The sequence below is a fragment of the Rhinatrema bivittatum genome, chromosome 6, assembly GCF_901001135.1.
Source record: "Rhinatrema bivittatum chromosome 6, aRhiBiv1.1, whole genome shotgun sequence".
NCBI lineage: Eukaryota > Metazoa > Chordata > Amphibia > Gymnophiona > Rhinatrematidae > Rhinatrema > Rhinatrema bivittatum.
Window position 1 is genome coordinate 198,667,213 of NC_042620.1, and position 24,467 is coordinate 198,691,679.

General features: G+C 45.4%; 1 protein-coding gene across 1 annotated transcript in view; it reads right to left on the reverse strand.

Moving 5' to 3' along the window:
• The window catches only part of LOC115094671 (transient receptor potential cation channel subfamily M member 2-like), a 46,410-nt gene that overhangs the window by 16,720 nt on the left and 5,223 nt on the right, over nt 1-24,467 (reverse strand). Inside the window, exon 3 of the mRNA XM_029607924.1 lies at nt 13,807-13,908. Coding sequence (XP_029463784.1) covers nt 13,807-13,908 — 102 coding nt within the window. The remainder of the gene's footprint in view (nt 1-13,806; nt 13,909-24,467) is intronic.

Below are 24,467 nucleotides of genomic sequence, written 5' to 3' on the forward strand. Positions count from 1 at the left end.
AAACATTATTGGTAACCTTACTTTTCCTATACGAGAGAAACACTGTTTTGAGATTCTTTTTTAGGAATAGATCTCAGTTATTCTATGACCAAAATGTTTGGATGTTTCCAGATGTTACAAAAGCCACTCAAGAATGGCGGAGGAAATTTCTTGCTATGAGATCAGAAGTGATATCATAAGGAGCAAGTTTCAATTTAAGATATCCTTGTAAATGTCTGATCAAATTTCAGACTTCCAAATATTTGTTTTTTGAGCCGTCTCAGTTCAGAGCTTTCCTGGACTCCCATTCCTAAAGCTTTCTGTGGGGGTTTCGGCAATTATTGTTAATGCAGGGGGGGGGGGGTTGTTTAATAAGGAATTTCTGTTGGGAATCCTGGCCACGGTTCCCCACAGCCGGCACTCCTTACCTGCTCCAGCAGGCCCCGATACCGAGTACCCCTCGGTACCCCGATGCTGACAGGCTTCCTGTGCACGCCTCCCTAGGCATGCGTGTGTGGCATCTTAAACCTCAGCCCGGCCCCCGAAAATAACGTCAGACGTCCTGACTATTTAAGTCCAGTTCAGACCAGCGTTCTCTGCCTTAGAAGCATGCTGCATCCTGCAGCGCCTCCATGATCATCGTCCCTTTGCTAAACTCAACAAGTGTCTGTTCGAGCGCAAATCCCTTCCCTTCCTGGGATATATTGTGTCTACCACCGGCTTCCATATGGACCCTGAGAAGGTGGTTAGCATCCGAGACTGGCCACGCCCAGAAGGTCTCCATGCCCTCCAGCGTTTCCTCGGATTTGCCAACTTTTACCGACACTTTATTCCCCAGTATTCTCAGTTGGTTGCGCCTCTCATCGCCCTTACAAGAAAAGGTTCCAACGCCAAACTTTGGCCGCCTGAAGCACTCCAGGCATTTGAAGATTTGAAACAGGCTTTCCTCCAAGAGCCCTGTCTCCGCCACCCTGATCCCGTTTGTGGTGGAGGTGGACGCCTCGGATGTGGCAGTAGGAGCTGTACTCAGTCAGCACTCTGACACCAGAGCTCTACTACCATGCTCCTACTTCTTCCGGAAGTTATCTCCCGCCGAAAAGAACTATGGCATCAGGGACAAAGAACTTCTAGCAATAAAAATGGCATTTGAGGAGTGGCGGCAGTGGTTAGAGGGGCACAACACCCCGTCACAGTATATACCGACCACAAAAATCTAGAATATCTCTGCCAGGCCCAGCACTTGAATCCCCGGCAAGCCCGCTGGTCGCTGTTCTTTAGCAGATTCAACTTCACTCTGCGATATCGCCCAGCCTACGCCCAAGCGGACGCTCTATCCCGGACCTGTGAAACGGAGGACTCACCGGTTGTTCCCCAGTTCATCTTGGACCCCACAAAAGTCCTTCTCTCTGCCACAGATGTAGTACCCATTGGCAAGACAGTCGTACCACACCACCTTCGTAGGAAGGTCTTGTCCTGGGCACACGATTCCCTAACGGCTGGCCACCCCGGCAGACTCCACATGCTAGAGCTCTTATCCCGGTACTACTGGTGGCTGTTACGACTGTAGCTGCCCGACGTCTCCACTCCGCCCACCTTACCTCTTTGGCGACTCCCTCTTTGCTTGCTGGATGTTTGGCTGCCACAGCATCATCTTGCCACCCTCCTCCGGTGTCCCCGGACCGGCAAGACGCTGCATTCTGCCATGTTTCCCAGAAGCCTAAGAGCGCGCGCGCGGCGTGGCCCCGACTCAAGTACCAGCAGTGGCGCGAACCTCAGGGGCGACCCCCTGAGATGATGTCATCCGCACCGGATATTTAAGGTCTCTGAATTCGCTAACTAATCGAGTTAGCAAGGAAAGGTTTCTTACGCTCCTAGCTACTCTGCCTCCTCAGACTTACCGGGGTACCCACTCCTCAGGGGCCTCGTTTCTCTTTTGCCTTTCAGGTCGCAGTCTGGAACCGGTACTCACTCCTCGAGGGCCCACGTTCTCGGACCTGCTTCTGAATACCACTTCTGCCAGGAAGTCATAGCTGCCTACAACACCAGTGAGTTACCATCTTTCTCTCAGAGCTTTCCCTGGAACCAGGTACTCACTCCTCAAGAGCCTAATCCATTCCAGCTCCTGGGCTGCTTCAAGAGACTATTGTGTGAGTATTCCTGATCTCTGCATACCCTGCCTACTCACTATACTTAGTTTCTCTATAGCTCTGCCATCCTGGGATCGCTGTTCCAGTATCTGAGGGACTACAGCCCAGCTGGGCACGTCCAGCTCACTACTGCCACCTCTGGTGGTTCAGTATACTGTTTAGTAAAAGAACTAGTGTGTGTCCATTTCCAAACTCTGAGCCTGACCGGTGGTCCCTCTCAGGACCTTCCCCCGGTGGCGTGGTCATCTGCCACCGACCCAAGGATCCACCCACAACTATCCCAAACAATAACAGATTGCTAACTCCATGGATCCAGCACAACTCAATGCCTTGCAGGCCATACCGGGCCTGGCCCAGCGCATTGTGGAGCAGCAAGATGCCTTGGAGAAACTTACTTCAGCGTTTCATCAGCTACACACACAGAAGGTTCAAGGCACAGCTTCCAACCATGAAGGTCAGTTACAGGAGGTAACTTTAAAGACTGGTGTACCACTGGCGGCTCCAATCTGCTTTTCCCGAGAAATCCAGAAGACCCGGGGCTTTTTAAACCAGTGCTGCATGCATTTTGCCTTACAGCCATCGTTGTTTCCTACGGCTCTCTCCAAGACTACCTACATCCTTTCATACCTGGATGGTAGGGCCTTGTCTTGGGCATCTACCTTGTGGGAACGCAAGGACCCCCATTTTGCAGGACATAGAAGGATTTATGGACTTGTTTAAATCCGTTTTCGAAGACCCTGCTCGAACTTCTGTAGCCGGTTCTGCTTTGGTTGAATTGAAGCAAGGCAACAGATCTTTGGCTGAATTTGCCATAGAGTTCAAAACTCTTGCAGCGGAACTCTGCTGGGACCCCAAATGTCTCAAGACTCTCTTTTGTAGAGGCCTGGATACCCGTTTAAAGGACGAGCTGGCTGCTCGCGAAACACCTGACTCGCTGACGATTTAGTAGCCTTGGCCACTCGGATTGATCACCGGCTCCAGGACAAGGTGAAGGAACTCCGGCTTAAGGTGTTACCTGGGTTGAAACAGGCTAGTGCTGCATCTGCACCTCGGATGGTTCCAGTAATCCTTGCTGCTGATAAAAATGAACCAATGCAACTTGGTCATGGATGTTTGACTTCCAAAGAGTGAAGACTTCGGAAGAAGTGCGGCCTTTGCATGTACTGTGGTCAGCCCAGTCATGATGTCTCTACATGCTCCATTTGTCCGGAAAACGGACGGGGCTAAGTCCTGCAGGAGGACTGTTCTTAGGCCATACTGCGCCCTCTCCTCCACTCTCTCTCCCAGTCTCCTTGACCTACGGACTGGTCACAGTTCAGACAACTGCCCTGGTGGACTCAGGGGCAGGAGGGCAACTTCATTCTCAGACATCTAGTGGAGGACTTGAGGAGTCCCCACATCAAATTGAAAGATGCACTACTGAGTCACCATTTGAAGTGATTTATGGACATTCTCCAACACCGTCACTTGAACGGAAGCTCTCAGTGACGTCCCCAGCAGCTCAATCCACAGCTGCTGATATTCATAATGCTTCCATGCTTCACTTCTGAAACCGCTCATACTCAGCAAATTATCTTCCAAATCTCAATACCCACCTGTCATCAATGCAGAAGACGACTTAGAATTCAATGTCAAAGAGATTCTGGATGTTCATAAAAGAGGCAATACTTTTGAATCCCTTCTGAAATGGGAAGGTTTTGGCCCTGAAGAAGACTCTTGGGAGCCTCAGACCAACATCCTGGACAAGGAGATGCTTCGTCAGTTCCACATCGCGCATCCTTCAAACCCCAAGCCTGGTACCCGAAGAGGAGATCGCTCTTTGAAGGGGGGTACTGTTGCGACTGTCGCTGCCCGATGTCTCCACTCCGCCCACCTTACCTCTTTGGCGACTCCCTCTTTGCTTGTTGGATGTTCGGCTGCCGCGGCGTCATCTTGCTGCCCTCCTCCGGTGTCCCCGGACCGGCAAGACGCTGCACTCTGCCATGTTTCCCAGAAGCCTAAGGGCGCGCGCGCAGCGCAGCCCCGACTCAAGTACCAGCAGTGGCGCAAACCTCAGGGGCATCCCCCTGAGATGACGTCATCTGCACCGGATATTGAAGGTCTCTGAATTCGCTAACTAATCGAGTTAGCAAGGAAAGGAAAGGAAAAGGAAAGGTTTTCTTACGCTCCTAGCTACTCTGCCTCCTCGGACTTACCAGGGGTACCCACTTCTCGGGGGCCTCGTTTCTCTTTTGCCTTTCAGGTCGCAGTCTGGAACCGGTACTCACTCCTCGAGGGCCCACGTTCTCAGACCTGCTTCTGAATACCACTTCTGCCAGGAAGTCATCGCTGCCTACAACACCAGTGAGTTACCATCTTTCTCTCAGAGCTTTCCCTGGAACCAGATACTCACTCCTCAAGGGCCTACTCCATTCCAGCTCCTAGGCTGCTTCAAGAGACTATTGTGTGAGTGTTACCATCAAGGTTCTATTCCTGAACTCTGCATACCCTGCCTAATCACTATACTTAGTTTCTTTACAGCTCTGCCATCCTGGGATCGTTGTTCCAGTATCTGAGGGACTACAGCCCAGCCAGGTGCTTCCAGCTCACTACTGCCACCTCTGGTGGTTCAATATAGAATATATTTGAGGATAGAATATATATAGAATATATTTGAGGATAGAATGGATTTCCACTGTAGAAATCCATTCTATCCTCAAAAATCCATTCTATCCTCAAAAAGATCAAACCTTCTTCCCATCCTGAAGACCTTATACCTTCCAAAGCATTACTAGCTGTTCCTGACGCAATAGTCAAAGCCATAGCAGACATCATCAACTGCTCTATTGCACACGGATCTGTCCCAGATTCACTCAAGCACGCAGTAGTCAGACCTCTCCTCAAGAAACCTTCACTTGACCCTAAAGATCCTTCTAACTTCTGCCCAATCTCCAACCTCCCCTTCATTGCCAAACTATTGGAAAGAGTTGTCAACTCACAGCTCATGGATTATCTTGAAGAACATCTGATCCTCCACCCAGCACAATTTGGATTCCGGAAACACTTTAATACTGAATCCCTCCTCCTCTCCCTTTCTGACCATCTCCTCCGAGGCATGGGTCAAGGCCACAGCTACCTCCTTGCCCTCCTCGACATTTCATCAGCCTTCGACACCATTAGCCACCATCATCTACTAACACGCCTGGAAAACATTGGCATCTCGAATCTGGCTCTTGCCTGGTTTAAATCCTTCCTCTCTAACAGAAAGAAGGGAAGAACAAGGGATTTTATGAGTGACAAAGGAGAATGTAGCAAGAAGAAATTGTTAGTTCTGTGGACCCTTGAGTCAGCACGAGCACTGGTAACACCCCCGAGAGACGGCCCCCAGGGGTCCTCGTGGTCGGGAGGCAGTACAGGTCCAGGAGACCCAGCAAGAGCTTCACCTATACCAACCCCATTACCCTCAGGTTGAGCCTTGGGTGCCGGGGCCGGCAGGACTTAGGCGGGGGTCTCCTGGTGCAGGGCGGTATACACTCGCATGTATGTCATTTTATGCATGCAAGTACTAATTTTTTACATAGGCATTTTTTGAAAATTTATCTTCATGGTTTTTAAATTTGATAACTGGGTGATTAATGTTTATTTATTTATTAAAACACTTATCATCTAACTATATCGGGTGACCTATGCTAAGCGAATTACAAAGCAACGTTAGTTGCAGAAGGACTAAGATTACTAAATCACCACATTGACTTATTTTGAAGGCTTCCTCCTAGTGGAGGTGATAACTTATTTATCAAAACTGAGAGGGGGGTGGGTGGGAGATGAGTAGGGTGGGAATCAAACTAGTAACTAATTGCCCAGGAACCAATACTCTCACCCTCTCAGATCAAATAAATGACCTTTGCAAACTCACAATTCAAATACTGTCAAAGAAATACTCTCTTTTACTATCTCATAGAATCAGCACAACATAAACAATTCTAACATTGGCAAACAAATAGTAACCTTAAACTTAGGAAACAATATAAACAGCTAGTAATAATTTAACCTTCCAAAAAACTATTTTTATTTTGTCTCAAAAGTTACGTACTTTCCCCAGGAAATCCAAACTCAACACTAGCAGATGAAGGTTCTATTGCCAGTATTTCCTCTGGAAATGGAATGTTGTCACCAACAAATACAGGAAGTGGTTGGAGTTAACAAAATTAATCAGCTCAAAAGTCCTCTTTTAAGCAAAAGGGCAGAAAGGTGACCAGGAAGAGCAACAAGCTGAATGAGAAAAGATAGAAAGCTATGGGGCGGATTTTAAGAGCCCTGCTCGCCTAAATCCGCCCAAATCCGGGCGGATTTAGGCGAGCAGGGCCCTGCGCGCCGGTGAGCCTATTTTACATAGGCTCACCGGCAAGCACAGACCCCGGGACTTACGTAAGTCCCGGGGTTCTCCGAGGGGGGCGTGTCGGGGGCGGGCCCGAACCGCACGGCGTTTAGGGGGCGTGCCGGGAGCATTTCGGGGGCGGACCCGGAGGCGTGGTTACGGCCCAAGGCAGCCCGGGGGCATGGCCGCGCCCTCCGGACCCGCCCCCAGGTCGCGTCCCGGCGCGCAGGAGGCCCGCTGACGCGCGGGGATTTACGCCTCCCTCCGGGAGGCGTAAATCCCCCGACAAAGGTAAGGGGGGGGCTTAGACAGGGCCGGGTGGGTGGGTTAGGTAGGGGAAGGGAGGGGAAGGTGAGGGGAGGGCAAAAGGAAGTTCCCTCCGAGGCCGCTCCGATTTCGGAGCGGTCTTGGAGGGAACGGGGGTAGGCTGCGCGGCTCGGCGCGCACCGGCTATACAGAATTGATAGCCTTGCGCGCGCTGATCCAGGATTTCAGTGGATACATGCGGCTCCGCGCGTATCTACTAAAATCCAGCGTACTTTTGCTTGTGCCTGATGCGCCAGCAAAAGTAGGCCTATTCGCATAGTTTGAAAATCTACCCCTATGAGCATAAATGCTTGTGGTCTGGGCAATATATTTCCAGATCTGCAGGCCTAATGGTGGATGCAGACTTGATAATGTTGCTATTACAGAGACATGATTCAGTGAGTCTCATGAATGGGATATGGCCATACCAGGCTATAACCGTTAAGGAAGGATGGAGAAGAAGAAAAGGAGGAGGAGCACTTTATGTCAAAAACAATAACCAAGCAACTGAAATGCAGAGGGTGTGGGGAAAGGAGGAAGCACTATGGGCTCTCTTCAAAAAAGATAATAGTGCTTCCATTTACACTGGAGTGGTCTTCATGTCTCCAACTCAAAAAGAACTGGACAGAGATCTGGTTGAGGACATCCAGAAGGTGGGAAAGAAAGGAAAGGTGTTGCTTGTTGGAGACTTGAATTTTCCGTATATGGATTGGAGTATTTCTCCTGAAGAATCTGCAAGAAGTAGAGAGATTGTGGATGCCCTTCAAGGGGCTTTTCTCAGACAACTAGTGATGGAAACATGAGAGAAGGAGCGATACTAGACCTTGTATTCACATATGGAAACAAAGAAACATAGAAATGATGGCAGAAAAAGACCAAATGGTTGCCCAAACTCATGGCAGAATCTGCTGTGCCATGTAGGTTATCCCATGCTTATCTTTTTCCCATACCATAAAAGTCAGGGCCCTCGTTACTTGCTGTTTGAATCCAATTTCACATTACCCCCATGCTTATCAGTTTCCCACACTAACCCTCGTTAATTGCTGTTGAATCCAGTTCCCTGTTATGCCTTGCTGTTGAAGCAGAGAGCAATGTTTGAGTTGCATCAAAGTAACAGTCTTATTGGTTAAGGGTAGTAACTGCCGCATCAGCAAATTAACTCTATACTTGTTTCCCCACACTATAAAAGTTGGGGCCATTGGTTGCTGAACAAATCGAATTCCTCTTTTCCCCCTGCCATTGAAGCAGAGAGCGATGATAGAGTTTCTTAAGGGTAATAACCGCCGCACCATCAAGTTATTCCATGCACTCTTTTCTTCATTTCCATCCTTTAGCCTTCAGGAATCCACAGTTATTTATCCCATGCCCTTCTGAATTCTTTCAATGTTTTGGTTTTCACCACCTCCTCTGGAAGGGCATTTCAGGCATCCACTACCCTCTCTGTGAAGAAATATTTTCAGACATTGGGTCTGAGGCATCCTCCTTGGAGTTTCATTTCATGACCTCTAATTCTACTGATTTATTTCAATGGAAAAGTTTTGATGTTTGCATATCATTAAAATCTTTTAGGTATTTGGAAGGTCTGTATCACATCACCCCTGTTCCTCCTCTCTTCCAGGGTATATATATTCATATCCTTCAGTCTCTCCTCAAAGATTTTCTGATATTGACCCCACACCATTTTGGTAGCCCTTCTCTGGATCGCCTCCATCCTGTCTCTATTACTTTTGAGATAAGGGTTCCAGAAATGAACACAATACTCCAGGTGAAGCCTCACCAAGGGCATCACCATCTCCATTTTCTTACTGGTTATTCCTCTCTCTATGCAGCCCAGCATTCACATTGCATCACCATCTTCAGATTGCCAGAAACTATCACCCCAAGATCCCGCTCTTGGTCCGTGCACATCAGCCTTCCCGCCCCACCCCCACCCCCATCTCATACCGCTCTTTTGAATTACCGCATCCCAGATATATGATTCTGCACTTCTTGGCATTGAATCACAGCTGCCAAATCTTTGACCACTCTTCAAGCCTTTGTAAATCACGCTTCATTCTCTCTATTCCTTCATGCATGTCCTCTCTGTTGCAGATCTAGTTATCATTCACAAATAGACAAACTTTACCTTCTATCTCTTCCTCAGTGTCGCTCACAAAGATATTGAACAGAACTGGTCCCAATACCAATCCCTGTGGCACTCCACTTAACATGGCTTTCTCTTCAGAATAGGCTCCATTTACCATTACACACTGTCTCCTATCAATCAACCAGTTTGTAATCCACTCTACCACCCTGGCTCTCACTCCAAAGTTTCTCATTTTGTTCACAAGCTTCCTATATGGAACGGTATTAAAAGCTTTGCTGAAATCCAAATAGATAACATCGAGTGCTCTTCCTCGAACCAATTCTCTAGCCACCCAATCAAAAAAATCATTCAGATTTGTCTGACAGTACCTTCCTCTGGTGAATCCATGCTGCTTTGGGTCCAGCAACTTACCGGATTGTAGATAGTTCTGTATCCTTTCTTTCAGCAGTGTCTCCATTAATTTTCCCACCACCAAGTGAGGCTAACTGGCCTGCAGTTTCCAGTCCTCCTCTCTGCTCTTCTCCAATCTCGTGGCATCACTCCTGTTTCCAGAGATCTATTGAACAGGTCATTTAGTGGACCCACCAGGACATCTCTAAGTTCTCATAGTATCCTGGGATGTACCTCATCCAGCCCCATGGACTTGTCTACATTCAGTTTTCCTAGCTCTTCCCATATATACTCTTCTGTAAAAGGAGATGTGTCTAACCCATTCCCTTCCACGGTCTTATCAACCACAGGATAGTATCTCTAATGGATGGATAAGTGTTCACCTGAGCACCAGTAATAATCACAGTATGGTTTGATATAATGGCCAGGATGCAGAGAAATCACATAAAGATCAAAGTCTTAGATTTCAAAAATATGGACTTTGGCAAAATGGGGATGCAACTTGAGAAAAGCTAGAAGCCTGGGAGAAGATGGGTGAAGTGGAACAATAGTGGGCCAAATTAAAAGGAATTTGTTGCACTATGAGTGGTTTTAGGGTTGCCAAAGGACAGATTTAGGCTGACAGAAATCTTGCATAAACTTATTTATTAGTGAAAAGAAAACAAACAAAAGCAGCTCTGTTATTCTTTGTAGTTCAATAACACAAATGTAATATCACAGCTTACAGTTCAGCAGTACTCTCTCTAGGTTTCCTTCTCTCCCTTGGGCTCATTAATTATACACCTTTCCCTGTGGCCTCAGCCCAAGACCAGGATTCCCTGCTGTATTAGGTTTAAGGTGGAATGGGACAGTGCTCTGGAGCTGGTCCTTTAAAGTATTCTGTGGTTTTGTCCTGTAAACCCCTTCTCCTACTCTCCCCTTAGCTCAAATCTGTCAGATTGAGTGCTTGCCCTTATTAGGGATATATTCATAAGGAAACACACAAGCCTATTTTCCTTCCCCTCCTATGCTGGGGCTGTCTACTCTTCTTGGAGTAATGACACAAGGCAAGTGACACCTTATAGACTAACCAATTTAGTGAGGCATGAGCTTTCAAGGACAGAGTCCACTTCATCAGATACATCAAGTGAAGTACAGAGGAGCGTAAAATATATGGAGATGGTGGGGGGGGGGGGGGGGGGGGGGATGGTACAGGAAAAAAGAGAAGATAATGAATAAGTAGGTAGGATGCAGAAACAAGTGATAGTAGCATTATAATCCAGGAGACTGAAAACTGAGCTAAGTGTGAAAAGACAGAATAATCTGAGAACAGGGTCCGTAATTCAGATGGATGGTCCATTGTCTGGAAGGAACGATGGTGGTACAGTGGCTGCTGGCTCTGTTTTTCCTTCTTAGCAGGAAGTGCAGCATCAAGGGGATGCAGGTGTTTCTGATAGTTCAGGGATGTTATGGCAGGAGGATTGGAGAGGAGACCGAACTGAGGGTTTGCGGAGGTCTCAAGCACATATGGATGATAGGGGGAGCTCTTAGGCATTTCGTCCAGAGTGGATGCAGGATTCACATGCTGGTGGTGTGTGGATTTCTGCACTGGGACAGGGGTCTGGTGATTCTGCGGCTGGGATGGGAGGGGGAATCACTGGTTGTGCGATACAGGGGTCGGGCAAGGTGGTCGCTGGAAAGTACAGGAGATGCTGTGGGTGGTACTGCAAAGGGACTGGGTGTGGCTGCCACTGGAAAAGGGGGATTATGTGCTGGAGATAATGCTGGTGGTACTTCATCTTCTATGCAAGGAATGTGAGACAATTTGGGTGGTGGTGGAGGTAATCAATAAGCACTCAGCAAAGTGTGTTTTGGTTGCTGATTTGTTGCAGGAGTTTGTCTTGCATTGTATGCAGTTGAATGTAACTTCATGGGAAAGACATGTTCCCAGTTTTGATAATACAATTGCTGATCCTCTTACTTGGTACAGATGGAACAATTTTCAGAAGCTGGCTCCAGAGGCAGACCAGAGTGGTGTGGAGATGCCCAGTTTCCCATGGAAGTTTGGTGTCCGGGATCATGGAATTTACTGCGAACATCCTTAGTTCCATTGACTTGGTCAGGGCATTATGCGGTGCCAGGAAGGTTGTGCATTTTCTGTTTGCAATGGGTTGGGTTTGGGGTCCAGTTCCTGATATGCTATTGATAAAATACTGCATACTGAGGAAGTCAAAAGATTGTTTTTTTGCTAGGGTGGCAGTGACTAGGCACATTTATGGTGCCTAGTCACCATAAATGTGCAAGTGCATGGTTGGGGTTTTTCCTATGGGTGGCTTTATTATTCACAGATTGTTATTGTGGTGGGCTAGGGAAAGTCAGGCATTGTGTGATGGTCGATTGTCCATTACTCATTAGGTTTTGTTGGCTTTATGGGATGTGGTGCCAGAGATTTGCATCTCTCTTTATGAGACACGTTTATATCATCTTGTTAGCATTTTTGGGGGTCTTTTGGGTGGGGGAATTGGTTGCTAGGGCTTCTGGTGGGGAAGAGAAAATGGGTTTACAATTTCAGCAAGTGTTTCTATGTGAAGACTTGATTACTTTAAGGATTCATAGATCCAAAATGGATCAGCAGGGAAAAGGAGCCACGTTGGTTCTGATGGTGATTATGGATTTATGTACCTGTTCTGTTTTGAATGCATGGAATTATCAGAGAATAAGACCAAAAGGGGTAAGGCATTTTTTTGGTACATGGGGATTTAAAACCATTGACGCAATACCAGTTCAAATGCTGTTGAAGAGAGTGTTAGAGGTGGTGGGTTTTGATGTGGGTCATTACCGGACCCATTCCTCCTGGACTGGCATTCCCACTTTGGTGGCAGCTTCAGGGCTTTATGATAAAGTTATACAACAGATTGGCAAGAGGAAGTCCGGCATTTTTTAGCTGTATGTTAGGCCTGGGCAGCCAAATTTGTAGAAGCTTTCACTGTATTGTTTGTTTTTTCCTGAGAATCCTGTTCTGGCAATCATAATGTTTGGATTATTGGGCATACTTATGCGGCTTGGACTCATAAATATGTGTGCCGGCACCCCTATGGCTCTCATTTGGGTGCTGGTGCATTGGCTGGGTAGTCAAGGAATGTGCTGGAACCAGTTGATGTGCTTCATTCAAAGTTTAATTAATTCACGAGCTTGGCCGGAGGTATTGCTGATCCATCTTGGTGGAAATGATTTGAGCAAGTGTCTTGTTGTCAGTTCGTGGATGCTGTACGGAAGGACTTTGCCATCATTTTGGGTTGGCTTTCATCAACAATTGTTTGTTGGTCAGATATCATTCCAAGGCCTGCTGTAGTGGACCAAATTTTTGGGGGACATTGTTGGGCTAAGGCAAACCAGCAAATTGGCTAGTAACTGTGTTCACAAAGGGGGAGCCATATCAAACACATGAGGGCATGGGATCTTTGTGGGGGCCTTTATCGTTCAGATGGTGTTCACTTATCTGATGATGAGGCTCAATGTATTTCTTAATACATTTCAGGAGGCCTTGGAGGAGTTATTTTCGGGATCATAGGTCACATTTTTATTGGGGGGGGGGGGGATGGGTCACAGGCTAAGCCATTAACTTTCCTGTGTCTGTGGCGAGTTACTCGAGTTTTGTTAATTTACTGGGTTGCACTGCCTAACCAGCTGAGATAATTGGTGGGGTAATGATGGAGGATTGACTGTGATTGAGTGATTAGGTGCAGTCACTTGAGAGGTGGCTCCTTGCTGGGCTGTGGCAGGAGCTGCATATGGAGGCAGCATGGTGCTATCGGCGGCCTGCAGGCTGTAAGGTCTGGGGATGGATGCATCCTGCTGAGGTATGGCGGATGACCACTGGGTCTGTGGGCTTTGTTTTGAGCTCAGGTATTGTGCTGTTATGGTGTTTAATAAAGCTGCGGGCTTTTTTGATTCCAACTAATTTGTCTCTGGCTTATTTGCTTGGATTCTGTAAGGAGGCTGGTGGGAGGAGACCAGGATCCTGGTTGCCCTTGTTATTGTCCAGGAAGAAATGAAAAGTGTTATAGAATACAAGGGTTTAAATAACAGAATGACGCATTCAGTTATAATGCTTTTCATGATTCAGGGATGGAATGAAAATGAAGAAAAATTTTTTAAATTACTAGTAATAACCAACTTCCATGTGCTATTTTTCTGAAAATAAATCATGAGGACATGATTTATCAAGTTTTATTTTAATATGTACAACCTAATTCATGTCTATTAACAAACCAAATGATTTATCAGTACTTGACATAATTATGTAACATCTGCATTTCATGCCATCTTGTTCTATGCTACTGTAATGTTATGTAGCTAATTGTAGAAATGATGAAATTTTTCTCTTTTGATAATAAACTACTGCAAAAGAAATCATAAAGTAAATTGAACAGTGTACCTATAAGATCTATACAGGCAAAGTACTTTATCCTATATTTTACATATGGAATCTGCAAAATGCATGATGCTACAGTACCAATCTGATCATCAACCAGTTTACAGGTGTTTTGTCCCCATCTCACCTCTGTGCCTCGATTCAGAAGGCTTCGAAACTGTGCCCAAAATTCCTGCCTCAGGATTTGTTTCAGCTTACGAGGGAGCATTTCTCCTGGTTCCAGTGAACCCTATAAAAAGATAGCTATGTAATAATTTTCCAGAATTACCTCGTATCCTGAATCAGCTATTTTATTATTTTTATGTTTTTATATTTATGAAAAACATTTTGACTAAACTTTGTAAAAGCGGTATAGAAACACAAGAGATGTGCCGAGGGACCGCATACGTTGCATTCAGTATTCGTATTCATCGGGGGGCAGATATGTTGCATTCGGCAAGGGGGGCCCCCCAATACGTTCATGCGTTCATTCTTATTCGTTTCCCGGCTAAAATGTAATTAACTACAACCCCCACCCTCCTGACCCCCCCCCCCCAAGACTTACCAAAACTCACTGGTGGTCCAGCAGGGGGTCCGGGAGCCATCTACTGCACTCATGCCGTCGGCTGCCGGTATTCAAAATGGTGCCGATAGCCTTTGACCTTACTATGTCACAGGGAGTACCGGTGCCATTGGTCGGCCCCTGTCACATGGTAGGAGCAATGGATGGCCGGCACCATCTTGTGCTCCTACCATGTGACAGGGGCTGACCAATGGCACCGGTAGCCCCTGTGACATAGTAAGGGAAAAGGCTATCGGCACCATTTTGATTATTGGCAGCCAACGGCCCAAGTGCAGGAGATCGCTCCCAGACCCCCGCTGGACCACCAAGGACTTTTGGCAAGTCTTGGGGGCCTCTCCTGACCCCCACAAGATGGCACCGGCCATCTTGTGTGGACCTTCCTCACCCCCCTCCATTTTGGGGGACCCTCCTGACCCCCACAAGATGGCACCTGCCGTCCATTGCTCCTACCATGTGACAGGGGCCGACCAATGGCCCCGGTAGCCCCTGTGACATAGTAAGGTCAAAGGCTATGGACGCCATTTTGAATACCAGCAGTCGATGGCGTGAGTGCAGTAGATGGCTCCCGGACCCCCCGCTGGACCACCAGGGAGTTTTGGTAAGTCTTGGGGAGGGTCAGGAGGGTGGGGGGTTTGTTTAAATTTGCTCTTTAGACGGCCGAATAATTCAGTGAAGATTTGTTGTATTTGTGGGGAATCACGATACGTTTCGCTTCCTCACGAATACAACGAATATGGCCCTATATGTTGCGGATTACCAATACGTTGCAAACGAATGCACACCCGTAAGAAACACTTTTAAACAAACAAATAAATAAATAAATATGAAGGAATCCCTAAAATTAATATATTAAAAAACCTACATCCATCTCCCATTTACTCCCTCAAAATTCTGTTCAACTTGTGTTTGGAGATAGTGGAAGATTCCAAAAGGATCATGGATGTAGTCCTGCTACAAGTGTAAACAAGGAGGTAAATAAGATTTTATTCTTCACTTGGTCGAGCTACAGTATGCCAAAGTTGTGTCAGGAAACTACAGATCTATGAGTCTATCTTCAGTAGCAGACAAAGCTATAGAAACACTTATACAGAGAAAGATAGTACAACACCATGAAACAAATAGACTGCAGAATCCTAGACAACATGGTTACACATAGGAAAGGTCTTGTCAGACAAATTTAATTAAACAGAACTCAGAGAGTGGTGATCAATGGAGTCCATTCTCATGACAACGGGGTACCACAGAGCTTGTTGCTAAGGCCATTTAGCTTCAGTATCTTCATTAGCAATACTGCAGAGGGAGTAATGGCAAAAATACACTTGTTTGAAGATGATACAAAAATCTGTAACACAGAACTGAAGGGCTTTTTAGATAAGGAGGACATACTGTAGATTAAACTGGAAAGGGAATGGAACATCTGCTTATAATGGTTCAATATATAGATCTCCATGGCAAGCAGAAGAAATGGATAAAAACTTTATAGAGGATATTCCCAAATTTCTAGGAAAGCAGAGATGGATTTGCAAGATGATTCAATATGCATGATAGTAACATAGTAATGATAGCAGAAAAGAACCAAATGGTCCATCCAGTCTGCCCAGCAAGCTTTATATGGTAGTATTTGTCGTATTGTGCAGGTTACCCCCATAGTTATTGGGACATCTTGGCTGTAGTATCATCTAGATGCAGGGAGATGCTGAATTCTCTGCAAGAAGAACTGTTCCATCAACTGATAAATCCAACATGGGAGAGGTCAATACGGGGTCTGATGTTTACCAATGGGGTCAGTGTTTCTAATGCTGCAGTGGTTGTTCAACTGGGATCCAGTGATCACCAGATGCTGTGGTTCAGTATTACAACACAGGTGCCATGGTTCAATCATAGAATCTTGGACTTCAAGAAGACTAACTTTGTCAAAATGGGGGGAGTAACTCAGCAAGTCATTAGCTGGATGTGAAAATCTAGAAGTAGAAGAGCAGTAGGCAAAACTAAAAGGAGATATTGTAAGAACAACTAATCTTTTTGCTAGGAAAGTAAATAAAGGTAAGAGAAAAAAGAGAGCACTATAATTTATGAAAGAAGTAGCTAAAAAATAAGGAAAAAAAGGTTAGCATTCATAAGCCACGAGAGATCATAGAAAGAGGAAGACAGGAAACAATATCTAGGAAATAGGAGAGTGAACATGCAAATGGAACAAAAATAACTAATAATCTAAAACAGGGGAAAATACTTTTTTTTTATGTTTTAGATATTTTAGTGATAGGAGGAAGCGCAAAAGTGTCTTTGTGAGACTCAGAGGTGAAGCAGTGGAATATTTAGAGGCAGACAAGGAACAAGCAGAATTTCTTAGCAAATATTTCTGTCCAGTGTCCACTGAGAAAAAGCCAGCTTTTTGGAAGATGGGTTAGTGAGGAGCTAGCTAAACTAAAAGTAGATAAAGCGATGGGGCCAGATGGGATACATCCAAAGGTATTTAGGGAACATAGAGAAGTTCTGGAAGGTCTGCTGGCTGATCTTTCTAATGCTTCTTTAGAGCATAGTTCTGGAGGACTGGAGCAGGCAGATCCTCCTCACAAAAGTGAAGAACAAGTTTAGCCATCACCAGAAACCATGTCTTCTTTGTTGCAGGGTCTAGTCTCTGGAACTCCCTATCTGATGCTGTGCAGAATATTTCTGATATTAAAAACTTCAAAAAAGCTTTTAAAAAATGACTTTATTTAAAATAGCATTCCAATGATGAGCTTTCTCTCCAGTCTGTAACTACATTTTTTAAAGTTCAGAAGTTCCCTGTTTTGGTATAAGAATTTGCTTTTCCAATGCTAAATTGTTAATTTTTCTCTGTGTTTTGTTTAATATGTTTTAGTATTTTTTTTTAATCATTTTTTTCTTTATTGAGCTTTTCAATTATATACATAAAGAAAAGTAAAGGCAAAACTTGTATTGCGGAATACATATACATATCTGTAGACATCAGGAAAAATAAAACTTTTCTAACCACAAAACAATAGAGATGAGCTTCGTTTTTTTCTACCGGGTCGTTTTCTGAGTCGGACGCTTTGGGGTAAAGTTCGTTTTTCCTTGGTTAGTTTTTTGGAAAAAACAAACAAAAAACGAAACGGGGAAAAACTAAACGGGCCCAAAAAACGACACGGGAAAACGAAACTCAAAAAAACCCACCCAAAGCATTAAAATTTACAATAATGCATTAAATCCAACCCCCCCCCCCACCCTCCTGACCCCCCCAAGACTTACCAAAACTCCCTGGTGGTCCAGCGGTAGGTCCGGGAGCCATCCCCTGCACTCACACCCTCGGCTGCCGGTTTCAAATGGCACCAATAGTCTTTGACCTACTATGTCACAGGGGCTACCGGTGCCATTGGTCAGCCCCTGTCACATGGCCATCGGTGCATCTTGTGCTCCTATCATGTGATAGGAGTTGACCAATGGCACCGGTAGCCCCTGTGACACAGTATGGGCAAAGGCTATCGGCGCCATTTTGATTACTGGCAGCCGAGGGTGAGATCGCTCCCGGACCCCCGCTGGACCACCAGGACATTTGGCAAGTCTTGTGGGTGACAGGAGGGTCTCCCAAGACTTGCCAAAAGTCCCTGATGGTCTAGTGGAGGCCCCGGGAGCGATCTCCTGCACTCGGGCCTCGTCTGCCAGTAATCAAATGGCGCCGATAGCCTTTGCCCTTTTTTCAATCTGTCAGACTTTGGTCCCGCTACATCGATGACATATTTTTCATTTGGATTGGCACAGAGGTGTCGCTCCTACAATTTCATCAGTGGCTCAACCAAGTTAATCCTAATCTCAAATTCAGTCTCACCTATAATTTAACTCAATTGTCCTTTCTTGACATTCAGATACAGAAAAAATCACACAGGTATTCACACGACAATATTCAGAAAAGCGACCGATAGAAACAATTATCTACGGTTCGAAAGTCACCACCCTAGACCCTTTAAGGAAGGACTTCCGGTGGGTCAATTTTTTCGTATCCGAAAGAATATGCTCAGATGTGCAGGAATTCCATAATCAAGCAGTTAAATTAAGTGATAGATGTCAAGAGAGAGGTTATCCTACTCGAGTCATTAAAAGAGCATACAAGAGAGCCACCTTTTCGGACAGGGAGCAATTATTACAATACAAACAAAAGAACAAAGTTTCCAATTTAATCTGCGTTCTACCATACACCAATCTCACAACCCACATCAAAACAGCCATTTTAAACAACTGGATTGTTCTAAGTCCCCATGCCATATTTCAGGATCCCCCCATGTTTGCATACTCTCATGGGACTAATATTAAACAGAGAGTAGTCAGGGTGGTTATGAAAGCATTCTCTCACCCCCAACAGACTGGACAAATTCCATGTGGTAATTGTTCTTTTGTTCCCAGGCATATGTTGGCACTCATTGGCAAGACCCTCAAACAGGGCTCCAGGTCTTGATCAAACATGAAGTCACTTGTAACACTGAATGTGTTATTTATGCCTTACAATGCCCCTGCAAGAAAATCTGTGTGGGACGTACCAAACTTAAAATTCGTACTCGTCTCACAGAACATCGGAGCAGGATAAATAATAAAGACATAAAAGCACCCATAGTTTCAACACTGCATCTCACACACACACACACATGTTCTCAGATTTCAAGTGGGTCATTCTTGAACATATCCCCCCGAACTGGAGGGGGGGAGATCGTTCTACTTTATTGAATTATAAGGAGAATCAATGGATCTTCAAGTACAGACTGTTGAGCCGCATGGACTGAACGAGAAGGTGGAATGGTTTTCTTTGGTCTAAAACGCTTTTTTTCAACACAGGTTCTCTCCGTTCATTGAGTTTAATTGTTTAATTGTCAAAAATTCCCCAAGATTGCCGCCGCTCTGACGTCATTTTCCTTTTTTGGTGTTTGCCCCTCAAGGGCTTCCCATACCAAGTCAATTTACATTTATGGATATGACCATATTTGTGATCCTGCACGTCATTTCCTGCAAATGAGTTAATCGACGGAATCCCTTTAAAATCGCGTCTTTCTGGCGTGAAAGCTGTCAGTTTCTGAACGATATGCTGGCAGGTGTCATTGTTTTAGTGCACGTAAGTACTGACATTTTTGAATGATATTCCAAAGACTCTAGAGTATTATTAAGTATATTCTCTTAAGAACTTTTATCCTTTGCAGCGCACAGACATTCGCCGCTTCTATATTAAGAACTGACCAGAAAATGCTAAGTAAGTCTGCACTTCCAAACCGAAGCCACTGTAATTTTTTAGCCGGTTGGCATGTTAAGAACTCTCATATTTTTGTCTCCCACGCAGAAGTATATAGAAGGCTTGTTCTCTCCTGAAGGTCCCTGAAGAAGGAGTAACAGACTCTGTAACACCAAGTTGTCCTTTAGCGCCTGATGGTGCAAAACGAAGTGTTCATGCAACCCATGATTATATCAGCCCAGAATATCATAGGCTTCACCAAATAAGCCACAAATATACTGAGGCTATTTATGAAAGTTGCTATACACATCTTAGCAAGAGTTCCCTCCCAGCTGAATGTTGCTATTGTGATTTGATTCTGTTTTTCAGCTGCATCTAAGGGTTTTCATTTTTTGACTGCATTTCTTGGCATTGAATCCCAGCTTCCAAGTCTTTGGCCACTCTTCAAGCTTTCTTAAAATCACTTTTATTCTCTCCTCTCCTTCAGCCATGTTCTCTATTGTGGATCTTAGTATCATCTGTAAATAGACAAACTTTTCCTTCTATCCTTACCGCAATGTCATTCACAAAGATATTGTGAAACTCCACAACACAATTCTCTCTTCAGAGTAGGTTCCATTTACCATTACACACTGTCTCTTGTCAGCCAACCAGTTTGCGGTCCTCTCCACCACCTTGGTGATGAGTCCCAAGCTTCACATTTTATTCACAAGCCTCCTATGTGGGATTGTATCAAAAACTTTGCTGAAATACAAGTAAATCACATTGAGTACTCTTCCTTGATCCAAATCTCTAGTTACCCCAATCAAAAGGGTCAATTATATTCGTCTGACAGAATTTTCCCTTGTGAAGCCAAGCTATCTTGGGTCCAGCAAACCAACCAGTTTGTAGATATTTCACTATCCTTTCTTTCAGCAGGGTCTCCATTAATTTTCCCACCACTGAGTTGAGGCTACTGGCATGTATTATTATTTATTTGAAACTTTTATATACCGGTATTAGTATGTGTACATCATACCGGTTCACATTGTAACTAAAGGCAGAAATTACAATCAACAGGGAGGGGAAAACAAGGAGGATTATACATAGAGCAGGGGGCATAGAAATTAAAGCATTAAAAATGTAACGAGCTATTAGAGGACTATATACAAGTTTAGGCAGGTTATTTACAAGAGTAAAAGCAGGGGGCATAGAGATAGAGCGTTGAAGCTGTAACGTGCTATTTACAGGAAAGAATACAAATTTAAGCGGGTTACTTACAGGAAAGTATAGGAGAGGGTTCAGGAGGGCAGGGGTTGGTAGGCGAGGGGGAGGAGCAATAAGTTAGGGTCAAGGGGGGGAGGAGGTGAAGGTTAGTCAGGGTAGGCTTGTCGGAAGAGCCATGTTTTAAGTTTTTTTCTGAACTTGGAGTAACATGGCTCCAGCCTGAGTGTGGTGGGGAGGACATTCCATTGCTTAGGGCCTGCAATGGAAAGGGCGCGATCCCTGGTAGAAGTAAGGTGGGCTTTTTTTAAGGGGGGAATGGAGAGGGTGCCTTTATTGACAGTTCGGGTGGGTCGTTCGGTGCGTATGTGACAAAAGGGTTCATCTAGCCAGTTAGAATTGTATGTGTGGATGGATTTGTGAACTATGGTTAAGGTTTTAAAGAGAATTCGGGATGCGATGGGGAGCCAGTGGAGTTCTTTGAGTATAGGAGTGATGTGATCATCTTTACGTGAGTTGGTAATGACCCTAGCGATAGCATTTTGGAACATTTGTAAGGGTTTGGTGGTGGAGGAGGGTAGACCAAGGAGGAGGGCGTTACAGTAGTCGAGCTTTGATGAGAGGGTGGCTTGGATGACGGTACGGAAGTCATGATAGTGGAGGAGGGGTCTGAGTTTCTTCAGGATATTGAGCTTGAAGAAACCTTCTTTGAGGATGGTGTTGATCTGTTTTTTTAGATTGAGTTGTTGATCTAGGATTACTCCAAGGTCTCTTACGGTGGTGTGGGGCATTATGGTGTTGAAAGCTGGGTCGTTGGAGATCAGGGGTTTAGGAGGGAGGTGGGGAGAGATGAGGAGCAGCTCCGTTTTAGAGGAGTTTAGTGCAAGGTGGATGTTGGAGAGGAAGTCATTTATGTTAGCAAGACAAGTGTTCCAGAAAGCAAGGGCATCTGAGAGGGAGTTGTGAGTGGGAATGATGATTTGCACATCATCTGCATAGAGGTAGAATTTGAGGCCAAGGTCTGTGAGGAGGTGACATAGAGGAGTGAGATAGATATTGAAAAGGGTAGAGGAGAGAGAGGAGCCTTGGGGGACGCCTTGAGACAAGGGTAGAGTGTGGAGTTGGCGTTTCCTATCTTGACGGAGAACTTTCTGTTGGATAGGTAGGATTTGAACCATAGCAGGGCTAGGCCGGAGATACCTATTTCGGTTAAGCGGTTGATGAGGTGGTTGTGGTTGATGGTGTCGAAAGCCGCTGAGTTTCCAGCCTCCTCTCTGCTACCATTTTTATGAACAGGACCACTACTGCTATTCTCCAGTCATGCAGCACCACTCCCATTTTCCAAGGATCTATTGAACAAGTCTTAGTAGACCCACCAGCACATCTCTGAGCTCCCTTAATATCCTGGATGTACTTCATCCGGCCCCCATGGTCTTGTCCACTTTTAGTTTTTCTAGCTCTTCCCATACATTCTCTTCTGTAAATGGAGTTTCATCTAAACCATCCCCATCTAGGTCTTCTCAATCAGCAATAGTCCTTCTCAGGGTCTTCTTTGTGAATACCAAACTGAAGTATTTAATTAATATTTCTGCCATTTCTTTGTCTCTCTCTCCACATATTACTCTTGTCATCTTTCAATGTCACTATACCACTTTGGGTCTTCCTTCTTTCTCCCGATATATTTTGAAAAATATTTTGTCACTGTAACCCTTTTTCCACACTCGGCATATATCCTAAGGGCCCAAAAAAGAATTTTTTTTCCTTGGGCTAGCTCTTCTGTTTTCTCCCCAACCTCTTCTTTCTTCTGGGTGGGAGGGTAATTCTGTGGAGGTGAAGGAAAACCTTTGTGACTCAGGCAGTGAAACCCTGTGGGTGAGTGTGTTAACCTTGCTCTTCAGGACTGACAGACCAGTTGTGACCACAGGCTGGGTGTTCAAATAATATTTTACTGGGAATTGTAATAATGCAATCAAGATGTATAGAAAAATTAAAGTCCATTTACATCCAGGTTTGGTATACATTTACAGTTCTTCTCCTGTGAAAATATCCCTCAGTGTGGGAAATTGAGATATCAGTTTCCTTCATTCGGGAAGAATGAGTATCTCAACATGGCCTGGGGTGTCCTAGCTGTGTGTAAGGTCCTGGTGCCCACAGTGCCTGAGGTCCACATCTCATGTCTCGAACTCCAGCATGTCTGTGGTCCTGCATCCTGGGATGGGGACTCCGATTGAAGGTCTTCAGATTGATGTTAGTTTTCCTTCTCTCTAATTCGATTATTGTGGGACCTTTCTGGGGGAAAGGTCTAGGCAAGGAAGGGGGGGGGGGGGGAACCACTTCCTTCCCAATAGATGGTGAAAGCTTAATCAAAACAAGACTATTGTGGTGGTCGCTGCAAACCCCTCTTAGGTGGATGAGAAGGCAGGCAGATTTCCTATTAATCATATAAAAGACAAGATCCAGATCTCACATTATATACCTTAGATTATGAAAATTGTTACCGTAAATGTTTTGGCACTTTCTTAGTAAGAATTTAATCCAATACATATATGCGTGCTGCCCTGTAAACAGTTGTGATGGTGCACTAGTAAACGACGGTATAGAAAAGATTTTAAATAAATAAATAAAATAAATAAATAAAATAAATAAATAAAATAAGCTAATAAAGACAAACCCAGTAGATATCAATGTGATTATTAAATTCAATTAAGAAGAGGGCGTTTAATTTCTTCCCTCATGAGAATCTTTTGATATGTCGATGCTTTTATAGTAAAAACAAGCATGAGAATACTTTCAGAAATTGTTGCGAGCATGGAGATGAGGTCACTTGGCCAGAGAGAGATGTGAGCTCTTGGCCGTGGCGCAGCTCAGGGAGGAGCCCCAAGACACACACCATGGGAGGTGAGTTTAAGCACGGGCTGGAGCTGGAACACAGACTGGACCAGGATCAACGTGAGGAACATCAGGAACTGACAGAAGCGGCTCAGCCCTCCATTGGACCTGCACGCACGGTGAAACCCGCAACGCAATGCTGGTCTCGAGAATAGCCGTCCATCCGTAGCCCTTCTGGAACCGCTGCTTGAGAATGATGAGTGCAGAGGCCAGATGGAGACTGAGGGCAGGAACAAGACAAGACATGGAACTCAGGAACTTGGAAACTCAGACAAGGACTCGTGGAACTTGGAAGACTTGGTCAAGTTCCAGAATACTTGGAAGACTCAGGCAGAGATTCAGGATAATTGTAAGACTCAGGTGAGGATTCAAGATTCAGGTGCTAGTACTGGGTGAGTACTGCACTGCAGCCACGCCCTAACACGCCGCCCAAGGCTGGTCGCGGACCACGCTGAAAGTGAAGCAGACTCCAGACGAGAAAGTGAAGATGTCGAAGATTCAGGAGAGGCCTGCACTGAGGCGCGCTCTACACAGCAGCCAACCCATGGCTGGTAGCGGACCATGTTGAAGCGGGAGCAGGTTCTGGCTTGAGTCTTGGGCATGGATGGAAGCAGGCACAAGGTACTCCAAAGACCAGGAACAGGATTCAAGACTCAGAACTCGGATTCAGGAACAGACCCCAGAATTAAACACAAGAAGTCTTCGTAGACTTGCACTGCAGACATGAAAGACAGGCCTTGTGCAACGAAGTGCCTTACACAGCCCCCCATGGGCTAGTCACAGACCATGATGGTGGCATGCCAGGAAAGATGGACAAGCAGGGGAACCTAGAAGCAAGATGAAGAGCCAGAGATGAGGATATCAGGACCAGGACTGGAACAAGGAGCATCAGGAACTTAAGGACATGGAACATCGGAAC